This window comes from Poecilia latipinna, unplaced genomic scaffold (genome assembly GCF_001443285.1).
Source record: "Poecilia latipinna isolate Pla-1442-1.1 unplaced genomic scaffold, P_latipinna-1.0 Scaffold1927, whole genome shotgun sequence".
In the NCBI taxonomy this organism is placed as follows: Eukaryota; Metazoa; Chordata; class Actinopteri; order Cyprinodontiformes; family Poeciliidae; genus Poecilia; species Poecilia latipinna.
In genome coordinates, this window is record NW_015114543.1 from 44342 (window position 1) to 69154 (window position 24813).

Sequence of the window (24813 nt, forward strand, 5' to 3'; positions counted from 1 at the left end):
ATTATAATATGACTTAATCATCTTTGCGGTGTTCTTTTAATATTACGATGTTAATTATTCATGTGCGCTTTGTTACTGTTTGGTTGTGTTACTGCAGACTGCTGTTCCAAGTTTGACAGAATAAAGATCTTTCAGACTATTGCGTGAGTTGAGGGATTTCAAGAAATGGCGGTAAAGAAGCAAAGGTGTTGGAATCAAGTTGTCAGTCAAACAGGAAATTATCCTTTCAAAATAAAAGCATCAAAACTTCTCTCTCATGGTCTCTTAAATGAGTCTATGTACACCCTTTCACCTGAATTACTCAGCCTCTGTGCAACAAAATCCAGGATGAAGTGATGATGCCTGGCTTTATCTTTTACCCTGGATTTCTGAAACCTGTTTTTATGAAACAGCCTTGAGAAGTGGAAATACAAGTTAAAACACACATAGTATTTCCGATGATTGCAAACATTTCAAAGTACTTGAATGCAAAACGTCAAGAGAAAAACATCAGAACGGACTGAGAAAGACTTAAAACACAGGACTAGATTTAGGAGGCCATTTTAATATTCTCCTGTATCTTCCTCACCCTCCCCTTCAATAGAATCGGTTCCGACCTCTTCGTAATCCTTCTCCAGTGCAGCCATGTCCTCCCTGGCCTCGGAGAACTCTCCCTCCTCCATGCCCTCACCCACATACCAATGAACGAAGGCACGCTTGGCGTACATCAGATCAAACTTGTGGTCGAGCCGAGCCCAGGCCTCTGCAACAGCTGTGGTGTTGCTCAACATGCACACAGCCCTCTGGACCTTGGCTATATCTCCACCAGGAACCACAGTTGGAGGCTGGTAGTTGATGCCCACCTTGAAACCAGTGGGGCACCAGTCCACAAACTGGATTCCACGTTTAGTTTTGATGTTGGCAATAGCAGCATTGACGTCTTTGGGCACCACATCTCCACGGTACAAAAGGCAGCAGGCCATGTACTTGCCGTGGCGAGGGTCGCATTTCACCATCTGATTGGCTGGCTCAAAGCAAGCGTTCGTGATTTCAGATACGGTCATCTGTTCATGGTAAGCCTTCTCGGCAGAAATGACAGGAGCGTAAGTTGCCAGAGGGAAGTGGATACGTGGATAAGGCACCAAGTTGGTTTGGAACTCGGCCAGATCCACGTTGAGCGCCCCATCGAAACGAAGAGAAGCCGTGATGGAGGACACGATCTGACTCATCAGTCTGTTCAGGTTGGTGTAGGTGGGTCGCTCAATGTCCAGGTTCCGACAGCAGATATCGTAGATGGCCTCGTTGTCCACCATGAAGGCACAGTCCGAATGCTCCAGGGTGGTGTGGGTGGTCAGGATGGAGTTGTAAGGCTCCACCACGGCTGTGGACACCTGTGGGGCCGGGTAGACGGAGAACTCCAGCTTGGATTTCTTGCCGTAGTCGACAGACAGGCGCTCCATCAGCAGGGAGGTGAAACCAGAGCCAGTACCTCCACCAAAGCTGTGGAAAACCAGGAAACCCTGAAGACCATTACACTGGTCAGCCTGAAGACAGAGAAGGGCCGACAGAATCCACATGTCACACAAATTTACTTTTGTCTTTCCAGATGATTTTATATTCATTTCATTCCATGATCTTACCAGTTTGCGAAGCCTATCCAAAACAGGATCGATGATCTCCTTTCCGATGGTGTAGTGCCCACGAGCGTAATTGTTGGCAGCATCCTCTTTACCATTAATCAACTGCTCAGGGTGGAATAGCTGGTGGTAGGTCCCAGAGCGCACCTCATCTATGGAGGGGTGGAAAATAAATAGTCACACATCAAATAAACTAAACTGAACTAAATTCACTGCTCTCCAGCAAGTGGTGAGACTTACCAATGACAGTGGGCTCCAGGTCCACAAACACGGCCCGGGGAACATGCTTTCCAGAACCGGTCTCACTGAAGAAAGTGTTGAAGGAGTCATCTCCTCTTCCCACTGTCTTGTCACTTGGCATCAGTCCATCTGGCTGGATGCCATGTTCCAGGCAATACAGCTCCCAGCAGGCATTACCAATCTGGATGCCAGCCTGACCGACATGGACTGAGATGCACTCACGCTGGACAGGAAGAAAAGCTACATTTTAATCTGGGACACAAATAAAACATGTCATCTTGCATCAAAGTGCTCTAGGATGGACTATTATAATAAAGCTAATTGAATGGATGCAAAGGGCACATCAACAAATAATGACTCCCTAGACAGCTGGTGATCCTCCCTATCCCAATAAAATCAGTTAGCTACACTGATTTGATGAACCTCGGTGCCCAAAAAGTGACTGTGAAAGAATGAAGGACTTCATTCTAAATTGTCCGTTGGCTTGGTTACCAAATGTTTGTATTTAATAACAAAAAGATGACTGGATCGTTACACCAGTTGAAATAACTTCTCTCCGTTAAACGGACAATAGTAAACAAAAAGGGAGCCCATACGCCAGTTTTTATTAAAAACATTATTTTTTTAATTATTTTTTTACACCCATAGATTCACGCATTAATGTGTTCAGAAGAAGACAGATAAATATTAAATGCTTACCAAAGTCCTTCAACAGTCATTAAGATAACTGTCAACTAACGGCTAACTGCGACTGAGTTAGCGGTTGGTAAAAAAAATAAAATAAACTATCCCTCTGACCATTTTTAAATGAACTTACATTTACAACAGGGCTAAAAATATCTGCCCATAAAAACCTGGATAATAAATTGCACTTTATGTTAAAATGAGCGAACAAATTTGGAGAGCTAAAGTCATGCCAGCGTTTTAACTTTTCCCTTTCTGAGAAAAGTTAAAATGAAAAAAGTTGAAATATTCTTACCATTTTTCTTTATTTTTCGGATATGCGAGGACAAGGCAGAAATCTATAAACGAGTAGACTTAGAGGAGGTAGGCCTTCCGCGTAACTACAACAAATACAAGAACCGTTTGTTGTTGTGAGCATTTGAGTTGGCTGGATCATACCATTTTATGACAGCTGAGGGGTGGTCTTAGTTTTAATCATTTTTACGTGTCTAACAACCAATAAAAATTAATAGGATAATAATAGCAATGGTGATTATTTATAAAATTAAGTAAATATAATCTTTTACCGTTGTGAATTCACAGTAAATAAATAAATAATATAACTGTATGAATCCCCTCACCATATTTTCCAGATGGTCACTCTTCCACTGCAAAGCCGCTACTTCAGGTCCATGGACCTTACCACAGGGGCCGCGTTTCATTGGCTAATGCCCATTTCACGTCACAGCGCAGCTACTACGTGCTTGACCGTCTCACAAACACAAGCTACAGTAGTAAACACATGCTAATGTACATTGTGGACTAGCAGACCGGCAGAAAGTTTTTGCATCCGGACTCAAAAAAGAATGGTTCTCCACTGTCAGTGGGGTATCTGTTCAGGCGATGTCGGGTATCTGATCATATTTGTGGAACTAAAATTCACAGATTTCCAAAATCTGAAACGGAATGCATTGCTTGGATCAAAGCTTGTGCACGACCACATTTGCAGCTCAACCGTTGTAGGATCAATAAGAACAAAGGAGTGTGTGCTGGTGTATTATTGCTTTGCTTTCTTTGTGTTTAGTGAATGGGGATATTTTGAGTGATTATTTATCCATTTGAGATTCTGCTTTAGAGCTTCAGTAATAAAAACATCCATTATGAAAACCTTTTGGATTTGTTATCTTTAAGCTTCACTTCTTCGCTTTATTATGTTGAACGTTTCCAACATAACACACGTTTTGGCCACGGAGTTTGGTCACTGACAATATGCGTGTTCTCCTTTAGTTTTAGTTCTATTAACAGCAAATTGATCGCATAATTATATTAATATAGTTAAGAAATCTTTTTGTTTTTCACAAACTTAATTAATTTTTGTTTCACTGATTCTGAATAAACTTTATTTCATTTGTCTATCCACCTTATTCCTGGGAGGCTTACTGGCTTTGCGCCGACAGTGTAAAAACACCTGAACTACATTATATTAGCTTGGTGCGATGCGAATTTTATTTTTCGTTTGAATTAAAAAAATAAATAAATAAACTTAATAAAGTGGCTGCAGCAAGTGTATTTTATCACTATGTTTGGGTCAGCAATATTTTTTATAAGACAAAATAAAATATCTGGGTTTATTTAGTCCATCACAACCAGAACCTCGAGGTTCTCCGTTGCTGAGTGCCGCTGGAAATCAACGGAGAAATGACCGCAGCTGCTGCGCTTCAGACCGTAATATGGAGAATCTCCCTACTGGACAAGAACCGAACCGACCCGTTTATTAACCTTTTATAGAGAGCAACTCGCCACTGGAAAGTGTCCTGCCTTTGCGGAACTCGGGAAACTGTTCTGCTGTTCGTGGAGTACTTTAAAAATCAGACCAAGTTTAATTTGTGGCTGCAGCAAGGAATAAGGTGGATATGCTCCCATTGGCTCAGGCTATGACAGGAAATAATATTGGTTACCATGACGATGGCTCTAAGTTGTGATGTCACCAGTTTGTAGCTGAAATGACCTGACCTTCCTGCGAAGTCCAGGTGGAAAATATTGTTCACACTGAAACCATTTGAGATTTTCTGATTAAAAGCTGAAATAAAACTTTGTAGATTTAAAAGCTTTAATGTGTTATATTTTACTAAAACAGTTTAATTTTCCAACAGACCTCTGTCAGTTTATTATATGAACATCTGTGTTTCCCTTCAATCATCTGAAACTTGATGTTCAAAAGTCCAGATTGGATTTCCAGGTAAGATCAGCAGCCAAGAACAACCGATGATCAAATCCGTTTTATTACATTATTTGTTTTTACAGCTGATGAGGAAAAAATGCTGCTTTATGCCAATAACTACAAAAATAATCTGTAAAACTCTGTTCTGATCCAGGTTAGTTTAGTTCAGGTTGTCCTCATGTGTCTTTATGGTTCTGCAGCCGGTTCTGGTTCTGTTGGAGGTTTTCTCCCGTTAACGGGGAGTTTTCCTCTCCACTGTTGCCATGTGCATGACAGGTTGTGACAAAGCCAACAGCATAATGCCAGCGACTGTCTGCTGTTACCACATGTTGCTGCAGGATGGCTGAATGCTCTTTAAATAAAAACATTTTAAAATCAAATGAAATTTAACCTGAACCCAACTCAAAGTTTTGATAGGACGATGGGAACTTTCGGGGTAAACTGAACAAATGCCACACAAGCCTTAGTAGTTGAGGCCATTCTAATTGAGTGGATCACACCATTTTGTCACCGATAAGGGGTGGTCTTAGTTTTAATAGTTTTTACTTTTCCTCAAAACAAAATTTATATTATAATGACAACACTTATTATTCAATGTAACATTAATAAAATCAATTACCATTGTGGGTTCACAAAAGATAAACAAATAATATAATTACGTGAATCCCTCCATATTTTTTTCATATGAGTCAAGCTCACACTGTAAAGCCGCTTTCCTCAATCATATCCACTAGGTGGTGGTAATCCACCTTTACGCTGGTTTGTAACCAAAAACATCAATAGCACCTTACTCACTTTCTCAACGAAAACTGTGCAAAACAACATCAACAAAAAGCATGTTAATTAAAAAACATGACTATATTCAATGGAAAAGCATTTCATTTTGAATAGTGACCTTTAGAGTCCACTTCTTTTGCTTTGTTATGTTGGAAGTTTAAGATGCAGACACGTTTTGGTTAATGTTTGTTTACTGAATCTCTGTGTGTTCTCTGTTAGTTTTATTTCTGCTAGCAGCATATTGATTAAATGTACAGGTGTCACAAGTACTCACATTCTCTACTTATGTAGAAGTACTGATAATTTGCAGTTTTCAAGTGACTTCATTTATGAAGAGGAAAAGATTTAAGCCAACTTGACCCAATGTCAAAATATCTATAATATCAGCTCTTTAAATATTTCCAGATAAAACCACCCATCTATTTTAAAGCCACATTTGATCCATGAGTTTTAGCTCCATTGTTACTTTTTATATCTTCTGTATTTTAATATATATTGTGCTGGTTTGTAAAGTGACCAAATGTATTTTAGGCCTTATGAGTAAAGTATTTATTTCCAGGTTGATATTACCAAATGTTTTTCATTTGGTACCACAAAAGTTGGTTCTTTGAAAACAGTTATAAAAAAGTGGACAGTGTGAGTGGTGCTTTCCAAATTAAAAACGGAAATCCCAAGCCGAAGCATTGATGGCTGTTGATGTGTTGTTTCAAAACGAAAACAACATTTAGAAATTTCAGTTCTAATACTGCAATTACATATCATGTCTTTTTTATACACTGTCTTTAAAAATACTTACTCAACACTATATTAAGCACAATGAGGTCAACTTGACCTTTTACCAACTCTCCTGCAGCTTTTAGCCAAACTTCAACTCAAAGTAGGAACAGTTAGTTCCTACTTTCTGGCCTTCTGACTAGTTTTATTTCTTTGATCAAGAGACATCTGCAGTGGCCTAAAGAAACAAGGAAATATGTGTAATAGGATCAAGTTTTTAAGACGTTTTTATTCAGGGATATACATCTTGTAGATGGATATCTTGTAGATACTAGAAGATGTATATCTTATAGATGTACAAGAAGATGTAGATAGACCTTGTTCTAAAATAGTTGGATAAAGTAAACATTTTCAGTGCTTTAAAGTCATATTTGTTTCTGTGTATGTACTGAAATGTTCTTCAGTTAAATCACCCTCCTTTCTTCAAGGAAAAACTTACTGCTTTCATTTGAGGCAACAGCACCATCTGCTGGTAAGTAGACGTTTTGGGCCTTTTCAGTGCCTTAAACACCGGGTCCTTCTCCTTATTCAGTGTAATATGTTATAAATAACATTTATTGGTATAAATAATTCAAGACCTGTAGTATAGAATGAAACTGTAGCGGACCTTATTTTGATTTTATTATTGAAAAACAGGAACTCTTCAATGAAAGTATCTGTTGGTGGTTACATGCCTTAGTCAACATTATGGAAGCAATTAATAATCTCGTCAGTTTGGCGCCATTTGACCAAACTGGAGCGCAAGCCCCGCCCCTTTCATATTTCCACTCACGTGCTTAGGTTCCGGTTTCTGATTGGAGGATTTACCCGTCTCTGAGAGACTCGTTCAACAGTCAATCTACGTCATTCCACACGGTGAGACACGTAGTCACTGGAGCACATAAGGTTTTAACTTCAAAATAAAAGCATATTCAGTATTTGACATTGAATGAAATAAAGATAAAATTAAAGCGAAACTATAATGACAATAAACTTAACTCAGCACCATCAGATCGTTTTTGAAATCACTACCAAAGCGATTTTAAATCATGTGGCACAAGATTTACAAAAGAATATTCTGGAAATTGTGATACAGCAGATGTAAAATACTAAGGCCTGGGCATCGTTTTGGAAGTTTTACTTATTTTATTTTATTTTATTTTATTTTATTTTATTGTCCAAATTGGTATTAACACGGTTTTTAGTTAGAATGAAAGCAGACTTTCACTGGAGATATTTTGATTTCAATAAATGTATTTTTGAACAAAACTTACTAGTTAGTCCATCCATCCATCCATCCATCCATCCATCCATCAGCAATGGTGAGAACTCAAGAAAAAGAAGAAATTCCAAAAAAAATCACAAATGTTTTAAATCACTTAAGGAGCCATGTTTATCTTCTGATATATGATATTCCAAAAGGAGATAACTAAAGGACCAACTCACTCACACTGACTGAAAGAAGTCTCTAACAAGTTATTTTATTTAACAAGAAAGAGAAAGCAGCTAAAGTAGCATTCTTATTAAGGTAATACTGTTTTAAAATGATAACTGGCAAAACAATATGACACACAAGTGTCATGTTAGTCATGAGTTAAGTTTACATTTGTAACTTTTTCAAATAAAGGTATTTCTGAGTATTTTCACAGTGAGAATTTCATAACAGTCTATGTTTACTTACAAAATAAATACAAATTCTCAAGTTCAATCCCATGGTATTAATTATATTCAATCGTTTTCTACCTATCATAAACAAATGCCTGGTTCCTACATCAGGATCTCACCTTGGCCTTTGATCTGAGAAAAACTGCTTTTATTTTGAAATTTAAAATCCAGAACTTCGTTTCCCAGTTCAGGTAACTTGACATTAGAGCTGAAGCCTGAGAAGTGGGAGGCTTTTTCATGCTTCTCCTCCCAAACTTTCCTTACCTTCTCTGAAAGTTATGACAAACCTCAGTGTGACTGGTCGGAGACAAGCCAGGAGGTAAGCAACGAGCCTTGTGCTTCACTTTCTGCACTGCTTTGCTTTTATCAATTCATTATTTCCAAACAAGCTGTTTATTGTCAGGGCTTGCTGCAGTAAAACCACAGAAGTTAATGCTCCTGTAATATTTTACAGTCATCCTGTAGTATTTATCTTATTGTACTATATTATACTCTGATTAATAACATGTTTTCACTTTGTGACACCTTTTGTTTTTGTGTATCTAAATGCCATCTTTGTGGGTATTAATGGTTATAAGTTGACTTACCACCATCTAATAACTGCTTGACAAACCCCCCCTGTTTTTCCACATTTATTTATTCTCTATCTTAAATAGTATTTCAGAAATGTAAAAAAGTTGTGTTTGGCATGGATAAATCTTTTGTAGTTTATAATTACATATTTAGCAGCAGAGTGGGACATCTTAGTTTTTAGCATCTTTAAACCTATTTTGTTACTTTTGATTTCTTTTTATTCTGTAGTTTTAGCCTCAAATCAAGTTAAACTCTTTAATTTTTTCCGGCTGAAAGGTCGTTGAAGCTTACGTTTTTTGAGTGAGTGAATGTAAAGTAAATGCAGTGCAGATTTGGAGTAAACATCCCTTTTTTTCAACCACTGTTGTGGGTGAGGCAGCTTCATGGGACGGAAATCCCCCTCAGCTCCCACTGTTGTCAGAGTTGTTAAACATCCTTAAAGTTTTCTGGCTGATCTCCTGTCTGTTATTACGGATAGCATCATGTTCTCTCCTGAGAACCTACAGCCCATCTGCTCATCACTGGGATGAAATAATGTTGGTCTTTTTAATGATGCCTTTGAACACTTCTTTTTTTATGGATGAATTGATGATACAATATAAAATAAGTTGTCCTCTAATCCCCACAAGGTCTAAACCAGCGACTAAATACTGTCTAAACATCCCATCAAGCTCTTCTGAGGCCTGGCACCAAATGTATAGACAAACTCTCATTGACGGTCCTCAGAAAGCTGCAGAGTTACCACACTCTTTTCAAAGTCACGAGCAATTCCTTTGCCAAAAATATTTACTAGATAATTGACCACTTAGAAATAGTTTAAGCTGGAGGACTAGAAGGAATATTGTTTATTGTCAGAAAGTGGGAAAATTCTGATGCAAGAGCTTCAAAGTGACAGGCAATCAAAGCATGTGGAAGAAGATGCAAATATAAAATTTATTGAAAACAGAATTAAGAGTAATGTACTACTGTACAATTACGGCAAAATTAATAGCTGCACATTAAACAGCTGTTGAGTTTGTTAGGGGCAGTGATGGGTATAGAGTCTACCAACTTGCTGGCAGGAAGGATATATGATAATGCTCCTTTGTGCAATTAGGATGCACTGAAGGAGGTTGATTTACAATGGCTCAATTTTAGGTGTATTTTCACATTGTTTAAGGTTCAGTGTTCTAAATTTACTCAAATTTTAACCTTTTAATCCAAAACTGCTCCTCTTAGATAAAATCCGATATTTAGGATGTCCCAAAACAGCCAAAGAACCATCAAGGCTCCAAACTGATGTTAATTCAGTGATACTGGAAGACCAGCATCACTGGCCACGGTGACAACAGTTTAACACCAACTTGGGGAAGAACATCCCACACAGTACCTCCACTCACCTTCCTCAACAACATTGTTTACACTGGATCACCTCTGGTTCCTAAGAACCACCTTTTTTGGGACTTCCTGAGATATAAACACTGTACTTCCTGTAGCAACTGAAGGAGTACAACCCCCCACAGGAGTTGCTGGTCATCTTTTACACAGGAATTATTCAGTCTGTCCTGTGTTCGTCCATCACGGTGTGGTTTCATTGAGCCACAAAACATGACAGGGTCAAACTTCAACCAACAATTAGATCAGGAGAGAGGATGCTGACCTTTCCTCCATCCAGGAGCTGTACAGGTCAGAAAAGGGGCAGCTGCCATCTCTGCAGACCACACACATCCTGGACACAAACTGTTCAGAATTTTACCTTCCGGTCAGCGCTACAGAGTGTTATTTTCAAAAACCAGCCACCACAGGTTGTCTCTTTCATGAACACAAAGTAGTCACCTATACTGTGAAAAAAAATATTTTTGCACAATCACAATACAAAAAATAAATAAAAATAAAAAACAAGATTTTGCCTGCTGGAATTTAAATCTGATGGTTCCTGGGTCGGACCCTATATACCAGACCTGTTGGAAAAAATATGAGCTATTCTTGAAAGACGAGTCGTGATCGGAAAACAAACTGATTCTGATTTTATTTTAACAATTGTACCAAGAACTGTGGTTGAATATCCAGTCAGAGTTATATATGAGACTTGTTGATGGCAATAGAAGTTTCTAGTTCCGTTCTTAAAATCCATTATTAAAAACCTGGAGTATGATATTAATAATTGTGTGTAAACTTCTAACTGGTTCTGTGATGTGATGTTGTACAGTAGAATATAATTCAGTCTGACCAGAAGAGGCTGGCGGCTGAACCTGAGGCTGCTTTGTGTCCTTTACTTGACACAAAGTGTGAAAGTGGTATTTCTTCATCATGATGATGATGATGGAGAGTCTGCAGGCGCAGAAACCTCTGCTGCATTTTAAATGCAAACATCCTGCATGGTTGCGTTGGTGTGGGTGTGTTGGAATAAATACCAGTGTGACAATGAAATATTATGTTGGAAGTAGTTTTTATAGCAGCGCATCCATAAATTTGTGCTGTTTTTATAAAAACAGGATGTTACAACTCTCATGCGCTGTAGTCATGATATCAACGTTATCTCCTCAGCTTTTGGATTTTAAAGGGGCAGTATTATGTAAAGTCAACTTTTTTAGCTTTAGATCATGTTATGTTATTCCTTCATCAAAAACATACCTGGAGTTTTGCCTTGAATTTTTTCATGCATGTTTGAGAAATCCTTGAATCCTTGATCAGCTGCTTCTCCTCGGAGCTGCAGCTTCCAAGCTTCCGCCTAACAGAGCAGCCAGAGCATGACTCCCTCGCTCGGCTCCTTCAGACTAGTCAGCAGAAATTGGCAAACCCCTGGTAGAACTGCTGATCCCATTATATGAGCTACTTTTCAGTGAAACGCTGTTAAAACATTGTTAGAGGGTTAATAGAGGAACGATGTTGTGATGACTTCCTGAAGGTGGAGTTTCAGAAAGAGACAGAGGCCCAATTAGCATTAAATTACAAAGTCCTATTTCTTTAAAGTCATATTTGACTGAAGGTAACATAGTTACTTGATTGTGCTATAAAACTCTACCTGGAGAACACATAATGTGTTAATTTACAGATGTTAGAAATGCTCAATCTGTTGTTGAAAAAACTCTGAAAGAGTGAAATTAACTTAAATTCTGATAAGGAGCAAATATATTTGGCACAATGTTGATTTAACAGGCTGGCAGTAATCAGGGAGGTGGAGGGGATTTATTGGTAATTATGGCCTAAAAAGCTGGAAAAACCCGAGTGACTGTGGTACTTACTGTGGAGTTTTAACAGTAAGAATGGTGCAATAGAACAATTTAGTGGTTTATAGCTTTTTGAAAATTCCACACATCTTGCTGCCAGTAACCAGCCCATGCTGAAAAGGAAAATATATTTATTTTACCAAGTTTCTTTTTTGTGTTTATAGTCTAAATCTGCTTTAAGGCAGAATCCAGCGCGGGTCAACAAATGTGACGTCTGCAGTTTTTTTTTTTTATCCCTTGAACTATTGTGGTGGAAAAATCTCCCTAGAGGGAGCTGGTTATTTAGACGATTAATTAAGTTTACAGTCCTTTACTAAATCAGGATTTTTGGATAAAGACTTTATTATTGGAGCTCTGGGGGGAAAAGCGACTGCTATCAAAAAGTGAAGTTAACTGTGGTTAAGCCAAAGAGTTCGATTTTAATTAAATCTTTCTATTTCTCTGTAGCACTTATAATTTATCCCTAAACATTTCTCATATTTGCCAAATACCTCAACAATTGAACGTCTCCATTCAGAAATGATCAGTTTGTCACAATGATTTTTCTTTGCCTTTTTCTAGAAAAATAAAACGTTTAAAGTATATTGTCTAAGATATTTTTGGATGAATAATGAGCTGATTAGAGTTGAGGAAAATCTATGCTAAGCTATTAGCAGCTTTCTGGAGCTCACTCTGGGGAAACTGTCTTCCTGCAACAGGACTCTGAGGTTTGACTTACTGCTGCCGCCTCAAAAATAGCTTCCCTGAAAGTTTAGTCTGAGGTGTCTGCAGGTCAAAGCTACAAACATACTCTAATTTTGTAATGAGAACCTCCACCATCTTCCTGCTTCATGCATTTTCAGCTTATTTACACCTCAGAGTTGATGGAGGACAGTTTATTTAATAAGGGCAAAATCAAATCTGAGACTGTGCTCGTGAGTCCTGTAGCTTGATAAGCTGCATGCCATCGTATTTTTAGCTTTATTACAAGTGGTTTTAATTTTAGCAGGTCTGAGAGCCGGTCTGTGCACGGCTGTGACATGATGCAGTGAGGACAGAGAGAGCTGGAGTGTCAGGAGCGAAATAAAACCGGTATGTTTTTACAAGAAGAGGCTGCACACTGGTCAGATCTGGAGTGGAAACTGGAGGCTTTCTTACTAATATCCTAAATATCAGGATCTCAGACCTGATATTTTTGAGACCCAAGTTCAGCTTGAGAAATTACATTTAAATTCAGATATTAATTAGATAAATCTCAGTCCATAATCATAGCCAAAGTTTAATATTCAAACTTTTTAATGTTTGTTTGTCCCATCTGAATTGAAGTTCTGCAGCAGCTTGTTGCTTATTTGTACAATAAATCAGCCACACCTCTATTATTGAACTCCATTTTATTCAACATGTGGGAGCATTTAAAAGAACTCAAAACGTGCTGTTAAAAATATGGGTTTTCTGTACACTGTGTGCACAATCACTTTGACCATGTCATCATTTCTAGGTGTATTTTCTAACTCTAAGCTGGATAAACTTGAATAAACAGCAGGACTAAATCCATGCCCTGCTTTATGACAGCTTGATTTAGACAGTTCAAGCTGAAAAAAACAGAACTACTTTGCTATAATGACGTTAGCCTTTAGTCATAAGTCATTAGTTGGTCATAAGTTGATTAGTTTTGGGATCATGAGTGAATTACCAAAATAAAATGAAATTAGGAGCTCATGTTTGAGTCGTTTGCAAAGTCAGTGTTTTTTATAATATATTCAATTTTCAAAAATATTGAAAAGCAGTTTAATCTTAATCAACTTAACTTGAAGTTTCTTATCTCCACATCTGCTTAGTTTGATAATTGACATTCACTCTGAAATAAAATCCAATCTGAAGTAATTTATCTTTTGGATTTTATGACCAAGAAGTCACATATTAATTTAAACACGAAGCATAATCAATGAATGCATGAAAACCTTTGCAGCATGACAAGGCAGTTGGTAGCACTGCAATATGGTTGTTCATGATTGTGATTGAGAATTGAGAAATGATAAACCTGCATTTTCCCTATTTTCCTTTCTTACAATTTCCTCATCATTTTATGAGCTTAGGTGATTTTTAGGTGGTTTTGTTGAAGGATCTGTACATCAAGTTCATGCAGCCACAGTGTTGGACATTTATCCATCTGTATGTAAATTTGCATTCAAAGTTTAAATAAAGCCTGAGGTTCCAAACCTTTGCCTGATGACTTACCAAATTTAATATAAGCAGTCTTTAGTGATCACAATACTGTACACACTGATGTGATCTATTTCTTCTAAATGTGTGGAAACAAGCACATCAGTATTAAGGAATTATTTACCTAAAACAAGATCATCTGTCTTACTAAAGTTACTTGTAGGATAGTTTTCTTATTTCAAGTATTCCTACTAGAAATTAGACCAAAAGTACTTTGTTAGATTTTGCGTTTTTGCAGGGAAGAGTTGCTGAACAGAGCAAGACATCTAGACAGTTTGGTCTCATAAGATGATCTTCTGCTTTTTACTGTCCTGCTTTAAAAAGTGGAACAACAGGATGAAAATGCCTCCCATCAGCTGCTGCTGGGACACTATGGGAAACCAGTAGAAATCTGCCCTCTGATCACAGGATGGGAAAAGGCCAAACTGGATCTCATGACATGCTTGCTAACCAAAGCACTTCAAAAATGTTTGTTAGGCTTTTTCCATGTAACTATGACGCCTGACAAACTTTGCTTATAGGTGAAGGGAGATCAACAACTCTTGTTTCAGGCTCCAGGCCTAAACCCGTCAAAACACAGAGGTTACCTCTGTTTGGTGGCTCATAATGGAATAAACGTGATGTTTATTGCGGAAATGCTTCCCTGTCGGATGAAGTCCCCAAGTCCCATAAAAAGCCCTAACAAGCCTCTCGGTTCCTGCAGTGGCCTAAACGGACAAAACTGTCTTTATGTCCCACTTTGAACTTCCTGTTTACCCTTCAACCTGTAATTTACTGACTTCTTAGTTTTCCCCCTTTTTATTTTTTGCATTTATGTTGAGTTGGAAATTCATCTCATAGTGACAGGAAGTCCTCTGCAAAAGTCTTAAGTCATCTCACATTTCTTTACATTTTGCTTCCGAACTGAGTTATGTGTAATATTTTGAACTTTTGCTGCTTTTTCATTTATTTTTCATCCAGCCAGTGGCTTTTCCACAACAGAGCATAGAAAATGTATCATTTGGTTGATCTATTTAAAGTTTTTATTAATAGGTTTTTATATGAAGCCTTCTTTAAAAGTTAATAATAAATCTGAAGGAAGGAAAATGTAGTAAGATGATAAATCACCTCAGAAGTATGAAGCTCTGCATAGTTTAGTTCGGGAAGTTTAATTTCCCAGTTAAAATATTTAATATATTGGGAGATTTATAGAAGTTTGTCTGTAAAGTTTTCAAAATAAGATGGGTGGATAAAAACCTAAAATCAGTTAAACCTTCAACACCCTGTTCACTTGGTTTGTCTATTATCCTCGTTGTGAAAATGATAGTTATACCAAATATTTATGTGTTAAATTATATATCTTAAAGACTAGAGAGCATCCATTCAATGTGAAAATATTGATTTCACATTGGTGATTAAAGAAAAATTGGGGTGCTTACACAACAAGTAAAGGTTTACATGATATTTAAAAGGTCTGCCTTTGCGTTTTACTAAATGGTGAATTTGGCCGCATCTTTAGTTCCCCAGTGAATGATTTAAAAATATCCCACTGAGTAAAAACAAGATTTTCAATAGAAAAACAGTTAGTTAGTTGAAAACGGCTAAAAATGAGTTATGATTTCAGGTTATCTGAAAATCTTGGAGTAAACCTTGCGACATTCATGTGTTCAATTAAACGTTGTCATGCCTGGCAGACTTCAAATCACATTTTGCAGTGAATGCAGGAGCAATTACCAGGCCCAATCCAACGGCTGATTGAATCAGCGCATTCTGGAAAACTGAATTAGAAGCCTTAAACATGTACTTTCCACTGGAGCAGCTCTGTGGAGATTAAGGTGTGCCCACCAAGAGATATTTCAAAGAGTTATACACCTCCCATGCCTTGTCATTATCCTGACCCCTTCCATCAAACAGAGGCAGAACCAGTGTAATTTCCACCAGCTAAGGAAATAACACGATATCAGATGCAACATCTCAGTTGTTTCTGGGCATGAAACTGGCTGACATCTGTTCCTGTTCTGTAGTTACGACAATAAAACATCTGGAGAGTCTAGTAGCTGATGTTATGAAGGAGATAAATGGGTCATAGTCTCCTCTTAAAATACAAATGTATGAAGCAGATATCTAGGTCAGCCGAACCACTTTAGAAAGGCCTTAAGCTCATTTATTCTGCTTATTTATACAGCCAGAAACCTCAGAGTGGAGGTGACTGGAGAAGACGGAAATGAGACCAATTAGATTTGAATAAAGTTCTATCTGATAGGATTTATAATAAATATAATCCATGACAGTTCAGTTTGTCATGTTGGGGAAGACAGTATTGTTTATCTGGTTCCCATTTTCACATGACTGACAGCACACTGAGAAACATTTTGATTTGTGAGCATTCAGTTTAACAATCTGGGCCACCGTCTCAAATATCTGAGTTTATTAATATACTCTCTTAAGTTGTTTAAACTTAGTAGAAACATACTTTAGAGCAGTGGCTTCCAAGCCTTCCATCGTACAAAATACCAGCAGCTGAGATTTGTTGCCTAGACTATTTCAGGTTTAAATAAACACCAAAGTTATTTTTATAGAAATAAAAATATCCTTTACTGTCCGATTATGAGGGAAATTCCTGTGTAACAGCAGCAAAGTGACGGGCAAATAAACTCACAAAAGACAAAATAAAAACATAATAAAGAATAAAAATCCTGTACAGTAGGGGGAAAATTACAACATAAATACTGTGTGGTTTTAGAGAAATGGTGTGTTGCAGTCTAAAGGAATGTGCAACTGAATTAGTTTAAAAATATACAAAATGTGCATTTGAAGTCGAACACCCGCTGAGAGGAAGGCTCTCTTATGATGAGAAACATTCTGCATATCACAGGCTGCTTCACGCTGAAATGTTTGAAACAATTTAACTCATTTTTTACATGAAAATGACAGTTCACACTTTGAAGATCCACTGCAAAAGGTTTGGAAATGCTGGTCAGGATTGTCAGGGCAGTTCAGAAACGGCACTTCTGGTATAAAAACCTTTAATAAACGATTGATTTCTGGAAGTAAAGCTTCTGAAAAGTTCAAGACAAACTTGGAGTTTAACTGAGGTAGAATCAAATATTTAATGTGTGAGAGATTTTAATAATGCAACAGTGTGGCTCCTACTTGGTTGTGGAAACCCAAACTGGTTCTTTGCCCTTTTCCCCCCCAAATAGAACCAGTTAAAAACCAGTTATGGCACAAGCTCTGATCTAGCACCACTTTGCTGGAAAAACACTAAAAAAAACCAGCATGCCAAGAGTGTAGCGGCATCACAAAGTGCCCCGACACTCATCAAGTTTGTTCTACCGCGTTCTGATTATCACACTTTATTTCATTTAACGGTTACAATAAAATGTGCACTCATTTTAAAAATTTAATTAGATATCTGGAGATGATCTCCAGACCCCCCACTTGGTGTTTTTCTGCCCACAGTGGGGATCCGACCCCAAATTTTGGAAACCACTGCCTTGAAGGAATGTTGTGGCGATATTTGAGTTTAATTCCAACTAACCGAGAAGCAGCAGGATAATGTTTCATGTTAAATAGACGTAAAAGTACAGTAATCACAACTTCAGCAGTAAAAAACTAAAGGAGCTCGACTTTGCACTTACAGACCGGACACGGAAAGTAAAATATTTCATCGTAAAACACCTCAAAACGTGCATTTTTCCTGGAAAAGGGCCTCTTTTTATCCTTTGATTCAGTCGCTCTGCAGGAGCCACTCTACATCCAAATGGTGCCTCTTCATCCTAAAACTCTCCAAGTGGCTGCTACTTCCTCTGTGACTTTATTGAATTCACTTGGTGACATTTTGGACCTGCACAGACTCGGCATGGACTGCATTGGGGGCCTGATTTTGGAGGAAACAATGAAGCTTCACAAAAACAGTTTGAAAACAGTGCAGCAACTAAAGAGGCATAATGCCTCATTGTGGGGTCTGAATGTGGCCGATTGTGTTTGCTGGAAGGAAGAAGGAGGAGCGTCAGGATGCATGTGATGTTTAAACTTAACCTGATTGTCATTATGAAGTTATTTTTTTTCCTGTTTATATGGAGGAGGAATAGGATATTAGCGATGTGACATTGGTTTATGTTGAAGACATTGGTATCGATGCGGCCTATTTAAAGGTTTGAAAGCGTCTATGTGAAAGTGTTTTATCTAACAGCAACGTGACGCGTCATGTGGTATTGGATGGTTTCTGGCTGCAGGATGCCTGCATGTGTGTGTGTGTGTGTCTTTGTATCGCAGTATTTTTTCAGTGCTCAGTTTTTGCTTGTCTTCTCCTCTGATTTCCTGCTGCTTTCAGGAAGCAGCTTTCAGGATGACCCAGTGCCTTTCCTGACAGGACCCCCCTCCACATCCCCTACTGGGAGACAATGGGAGGTTTCTAACGGGTGCATGGAGTTATGTTTGTATGCTTGTTCTGATGTTGGGGGATTTATTGAGGGAGTTTTAGGCTTTCCTTCAGGAAACGGCAGATTTATCCCAGCAGCAGAGAGGCCCTCCTGTCTGAGTGTTTGCTGAGTGTCGGACTGAAAGTCCTCTTATGATTGAAGACATGAAACGAAACTCCTCACCTGCAGACAGTCGGCATTAGCAGCTGTTTGTTTTGTTTTAACCCAACGAGAAAACCCTGGTAGATTGATAGGTAATAGATATTTTTCATTCAACCAAGAAGTTTGTTTCTGATGGGAAATATAAGAAAACAATTTTAGAGGAGTGTTAATTTAGGAAAAAAGGAAAATAAAGTTTCTTCTTCTCTTAACTTTTCAATAATCAACTGAACTTTTTATTTTAAATAAGAGCAATGAAACCTTCATAAAGGCTTTCGCTGGTAACTTCAACATCATTTTACACAATGTGCTTCCAGTCTGAGTTCAGAAAGCCTCCTTGTCATCACCCTAATCTTTATCTATGTGATTCAATAATAGCTGGGCTGCTCCAGAACGTTTATTACTTCCAACCAGAAGAAACATGTTGGTAAAATACTTTAATAACTCTACCCTGGGGTATGAATAATTTGTGGCTCATCTGTATGTGAAGATTTATGCAAAGCATTTGGATTAAAGTTAGAATAACTGTGAAGGGAAGAATCGAGGGGGCTTGAAACAGTTAAACTCTGCCGTTGTAACAGAAATGACTGACAGGATGGTATGCATTTGGAGCTGGAGGCGTTTTCATGGCTTGGATCTGATTCTGTGAATGTGTGCATGCTGAGGTTTCTGAATGGGTTTTTTTTTCTCACGTAAAGCAGCCAGATTGTGAAAGTTTCTGTCAGAGAGAGGATGTTGCTGCTAACTCCCTCCCCTTCTTGTCAGTCACATCGGGTATCCGTCTCTCTCTCTCTGGCTTTCCTTTCTTGGGGAAAGGGTGGTGTTGGGGATGAGGTCACCGTTTCAAAACATGGCCCCAGTTCTTTCAACAGCACAACATTTCCTCTTCCATGAGTCCAGCTGAATACAGAACAAACCAGTGTCTTCCTCTGCATTAGTGGCACGCCTGTGAGGCTGTGCTGGGATAGCTGGAAACTTCTGCACTTGGCGTCACATGTTCCCTCTCAGCCTGCTGGGAAAGATGCATGAATACTAATTTGTTCTGTACTTGTCTAGTTTTCACTGGTGAGGCAGGAAGGCACGTTTGCTCAGAGAAGTTCTGCTCATCGGATGAAATGTAAATAGGGACCGTTTCACACCAACTTAAAGATGCGGTATGTAACTTTTTATATATTTGTTAAAACTGTCAGCATGTCGTGACAGTTTGAGACATAATCTATAAAAAGATCGATCTCCTTCACCTCCTCGCTGAGCTACTGTTGCTGTATGAAGAAATTAACTGCCTTCAACCAAAAACAACCAATCAGAGCCAGGAGAAGGGTCTGAGCGCTGTCAACCATCTTAGTGTACACGCTGCTCAACCTGCTAATGGTGGAAAAACAACTTACCATTACAGGAAAAGCTTTTGGTCATCGGTGGCCTCAACCAGCTTTCATTTTGTATTGGTCCCACCATAACAATTGGTCTAGATTCTGGAGTAAAAAGGTGTTAACTGTGTTGACTGAGACACCCTTTGGCCAACATTTACCAATATTACCATATAATTCCAATGTGTAAGCTATTAAACATTGTATAAATTTGCACAGGTTTGAGGCAGGTTGTTGGGGATGTAAACACGACAGCACCTGGACGCATCAGTCAGCACCAGCCAAATAACGAGGTCTTCAATTATCTAACGGCTACGAACTTGTTCTGCATCATGTGACTCAGAACAGTCTCTTAAAAGCCCTGATATTATCCCTACAGGATTACACGAACAGACATGGCTCAATAAAAGTTCCCATTAAAACAGGAACACCTCTTTAAGAAGTCAATCTGTTGCTGAATAATTTCACCTTTAACCAGATGTGCCGGGGTTTCAATGCGTTACTGGTTGTTTCATAAGCTGGCATTACTCTTAGCATTTATGTTGTCATATAAAAAATGTTTATTGATGTCAAGATGTAAAATAAATTAGGAGCATTTTGTGAAATAAGTCCTGTGCAAGTCAAGTATTTGTATTCTCCTGTGGATGTACTGTGGCGAATGTGTAAATTTTACTTTGTCCCACAGCAGAAGTTAGTTTATTTTTATTTACTCTGCGTTTTTATTTCCATACATTTTGATCACCTGACCATCTCATGCCAAATATTCAGTGAACAGCTCGAGTGTCGTTTAATGGACTAAATCAGAGGTGTGAAACTCATTTTTATTTTGGGCTGTATAAAAAAATCTGAGTGTTCCTACAGGGCTGCATGTGCCAGAATATATTGATAAAATCAATTAAACTGTTAAATTATCAATACATAGCTGCTCTTCCAGTATTTTGTGATTGTTTTACAGATTTTGTGGTGCCAACTTAGAAATGTTTGTAAGGAATTTTTACAATATTTGTGCTACCATGTTAAATATTTGCCGTATCAATTACAGACTATAACTTGACATCAAGCAAGAAAATGTGGAGATTCACGTAATTTGGAGTCTAGAGGGCCACATAAAAAGCTACAGCGGGCCAGATTTGGCCCCCGGGCCTTGAGTTTGACACATGTGGACTAAATGGTTAAAGTTCCTCACTGCTGTGGGATGGTGGGAGCCACCAGTGTGGCTGTACGGGTAAGTTTTTGACTGGAGTGTTAAACGTCTCTGATAAACGTTGTGTTTTGGTTGCTTTGGTCCTTAAGAGTTAAGGTATAGATTTTCTCTGGTTGCAGAAATTCGTCTTGCTACCTCTGCATTTAGATTGTGTCAAATGACGACAGGCGTTGCTTTCTCCAGTTTGCAAGATGCCACTCCACCCCATCACACTACTGCCAACAGAAGCTGTTTAACATTAGTAGAGAGGGTTTGTCAAATTTTTCCTTACAACTCAGCTCTCGGAATGTATTTTTCTAACAAATACAGCACCATTTAAAATTAATTAAATGGGGTTTTGCAGCGGTGTAAGATTTATTACCAAGAAGCATTGCTTTAACAAAAATTAAAATTGCCAAACACAAATTTCCTTACTTTTTGTGCCGAGTTTGTTTCAGTCACGTTATGGTTTAGCACACATTCTCACCAGTAACATGCAAACATACCAAAGTGGAATGCAGCCCTATTTAACACTTCTGTGTTGTGTTCTCTAATTTATGTTTGGTGAGAGATGGTCTGTTTGCTCGATAAATTAGGCCGCTGACATGTCAGCCATTTTTAAGCATTCGACATGCTGATGTGAGTGAATCTTCATCAATGCAGACAGAGTTTTTTCATAGTTGTATTATAAGTTTAGGAAAGTTTTAATTGGGTCATTGCTATGTGATTTCCGAAGCAATGCACTGTCATAAAAGTACAATGCAGTACTTTTTACGACATGTCCCAAAAATCTGTGGCAGCCTGGAAATATAAAGATGTATGCTACAATATCAGATGCGTAGAAAGCTGATCGTAAAGTTTTACTCACTTATAGCAGTTTATCATCTTATTTACAGATACATCTTTGAACATCCCAACCAGAATTAGAAATGTAAATTATTTCTTGAAACAAATTGAATGCATTCAATTTATCGTTTTTCTCTGTCTTTTCAGTCAGCTAGCATGTGATTAAACTACGGACTTTTACAAACATTTTAATTGCATTGAATTTGCTCGACTGGTGAGTAAAAACAGGCAAAAACAAATTGGTTGTAACTGTATAATTGGTGTCTAGGATTTAACTATTTTCCGTAAAGCCAATGTTGGTGAAATGTTGGCTTCCGAGGAGTGTTGCCCTCTTTCTCAAAACATAATTTCAGAGACTTTTAAATTTAGAGTTAAGTACTGTTAGACACGCTCTTCATGGCCATTTCTGTGATTGTGTTTGTGGCTTGTCTTTATGTGAACCGCTCTTATGTTTGCACTTCTTTTGGTGCGAGCGACTCGACGGCGTGGCTCTCAGCTGGTCAGGGCCGGAGGGGGGAGTACAGGAAAGGAATGCAACTTCTTCATCCAGTCTGTAATTTGGTGTCATCAAATCAGAGAGAAAAACAACAACACTTGAGTTCAGGCAGAAATGTGTGTGTGTGTATGAGAGAGAGAGTGTGTGTGTGTTTTGAGGGACGATCTGGGTGAGAAGTAAAGAGAGTCGTGAGAGGAGCAGGGTTGAGAGCGAAGCGAGAAATAAAAGCAGATTAAAGGTTGCTGATGTGGGTAAATAAAAAGATGGAGAAATGAAGAAGGATTTGGAGTGGAGGGAGGAACATCTCAGTGTTTTTTGTAAAAACAAAGAAATCTAATTTTGCTACAACAGCTTTTATAATCCTGCTCACATTTCAGAAAACTCCCAACATGTCTGTGTGTGTTTTGTTCTGTTTACATAACTTTACTGTGTTCTTGCTGATTACTTTTGTTCATCCATCTCTACTAGAGGAAATATTCCCACAGGACAACCTGCCACCTCCATGCTTGACCATGTGCTGGACATCTGCTTACAGTAGCTGGACTTTTCAGTCATCTTTGAAAACTGAATCCACTTTAGTTCACATAATTAGAAAAAGCTGCAAACTACATTACAATTTTGATAAATCTGTATCACAAAGGTAGTCAGCTTTAATAATTAAAACAATCACAAAGAAAGCAATATTTACACAAGTAACAATGTTGCATAAAAAAATCTTAAAAAGCTGTTTTCTAACTTTAGTGTCACTTTTTTCATAATTCTTATCTTCCCAATCTGGGTCTTAGCGGTGATCGACAGCGCTAAGACCCTCCTCCTGGCTCTGATTGGTTGTTTTTGACTGAATTATGCATTATAGAAGTTGGACCAAAGGGCGGAGATCAACATTTTTCTCAGATTATTTGTCTTGTACTGTTACAACATGGTGACAATTTTAACATACATGTAAAAAAAATCTATTTTTATAAAAGTTATATACTGCAGCTCTAACTTAAAGTTCAAATTAGTAGACACTGCCCCTCACCTAGCAATGTCATCCCGTCACCTAGCATTCCAAGCTGCTCAGCTGGTTTTACCGCTGTATGAGATGTACAATGGCTGCTGGAAAAGACGACTGCTTTGTTGTTGATTTACATCCAGAAACCACTTGCTTCATTCTTGTTGGTTGTGCAGGAGGCTCTACTTCTGCTTTTCAAAGCTGTTGGTAGACCACAGACGTTTCCTAACCTGTTCCAGGAAGCATAATGGGTCCCTTTAAGATGCACTTGGATAAGTACATCGGTGAAGTATTAGTAATGTGTATATCTAGATACAATCTGACCTCTGTCGTACCCACTAGAGATTCTCGTAACTTGTTTATAATCTAAACAAACTGTGTGTTCGTCCCTGTTGTAATTTTGTTCTAATTTTGGCATCTGACGCCGTCTGGAAAAGAATGAAATCGGATTTAATTTTCAAGTCTGGACAAGGATTGACAAGAAAATAACATTAGGGAAAAATAAGTTTAGGATAATGAGATAAAAATCTTATTGATACCCTGATGATGTTCCCTCTGGGAAATTAAGACTCTAGCAGTAGGACAGCATCACACAAACAAACGGCTCACATGCTTACACACACAGTAAGCATTTACACAAGCATACAGACAAATAAACAGACAAGCAGCAGCAGGTTATTGCACAGACTAAGCCAACAGTAGACTAAATGACTAATTCTCTAAGGCTTCCTCCCACATTCTGTTGATCTTCCTCTCCCTGAGCCAGGAGGTGAAAGGTCAGGTGTCACAGGAGGCAAAGTATTTTCTAAGTCTGCTAGTCCTGATCAGGGGAAAGAAAGCGGATGCTCAACAGATTCCTCTGGTTGCTGATGAGATTATCGAGGATGAAGGGGATCATTTAAAATGGCCACCAGAGTCCAGCTGCATGAGAACCACAGAACCAAGACCATCCATCCATCCATCCATCCATCCAACCAGCCAGTCATCCATCCAGCCAGCCATCCGTCCGTCCGTCCATCCATCCATCTGCCCATCCATCCGTCCATCCATCTGTCCGTCTGTCCATCCATCCATCCATCCATCCATCCAGCCAGCCAGCCGTCCGTCCATCCATCCATCTGTCCATCCATCCATCCATCCATCCATCCATCCGTCCATCCATCCAGCCATCCATCCATCCGTCCATCCATCCATCTGTCCGTCCATGCATCCATCTGTCCATCCATCTGTCCGTCCACCCATCCATCTATCTGTCCGTCCATCCATCCATCTGTCCATCCATCCATCCATCCAGCCAGCCATCCATCCATCCGCCCATCCATCCGTCCGTCCACCCGTCCATCCATCTGTCCATCCATCCATCCACCCGTCCGTCCATCTGTCCGTCCACCCGTCCATCCATCCATCCAACCATCCATCCACCCGTCCGTCCATCTGTCCGTCCAC

At 38.7% G+C, this 24813-nt stretch overlaps 2 protein-coding genes across 4 annotated transcripts in view; one reads left to right on the forward strand and one right to left on the reverse strand.

The window, feature by feature from the left end:
- Positions 1–524: 524 nt before the first annotated feature.
- On the reverse strand, positions 525–2944 carry LOC106935206 (tubulin alpha chain-like). The gene is made up of 4 exons (XM_015015563.1): positions 2836–2944; positions 1857–2079; positions 1620–1768; positions 525–1523 (listed from the first exon to the last, which is right to left on the reverse strand). Exons 1-4 carry the CDS (start codon positions 2836–2838, stop codon positions 543–545), a joined length of 1356 nt encoding a protein of 451 aa, XP_014871049.1. The 5' UTR covers positions 2839–2944; the 3' UTR covers positions 525–542.
- A 3746-nt stretch (positions 2945–6690) lies between these two features.
- kank3 (KN motif and ankyrin repeat domains 3) overlaps positions 6691–24813 on the forward strand; it is a 49991-nt gene continuing 31868 nt past the window's right edge. For 2 of the 3 annotated variants that reach the window (XM_015015556.1, XM_015015554.1), the window contains exon 1: positions 8157–8254. The gene's annotated coding sequence lies outside the window, so the exon portion shown is untranslated. Of the gene's footprint in view, positions 6764–8156; positions 8255–24813 lie in introns of those variants that run through there. The other variant, XM_015015555.1, reaches the window with a different exon arrangement.

Bases quoted from the DNA above. Each gene is read 5' to 3' on its own strand.
- LOC106935206 (XM_015015563.1), bottom strand. The intron at 1,769-1,856 runs GTAAGTCTCACC...ACCCCTCCATAG, and splicing joins CCTGGAGCCCACTGTCATTG to ATGAGGTGCGCTCTGGGACC. The intron at 1,524-1,619 runs GTAAGATCATGG...CTCTGTCTTCAG, and splicing joins TGGATAGGCTTCGCAAACTG to GCTGACCAGTGTAATGGTCT.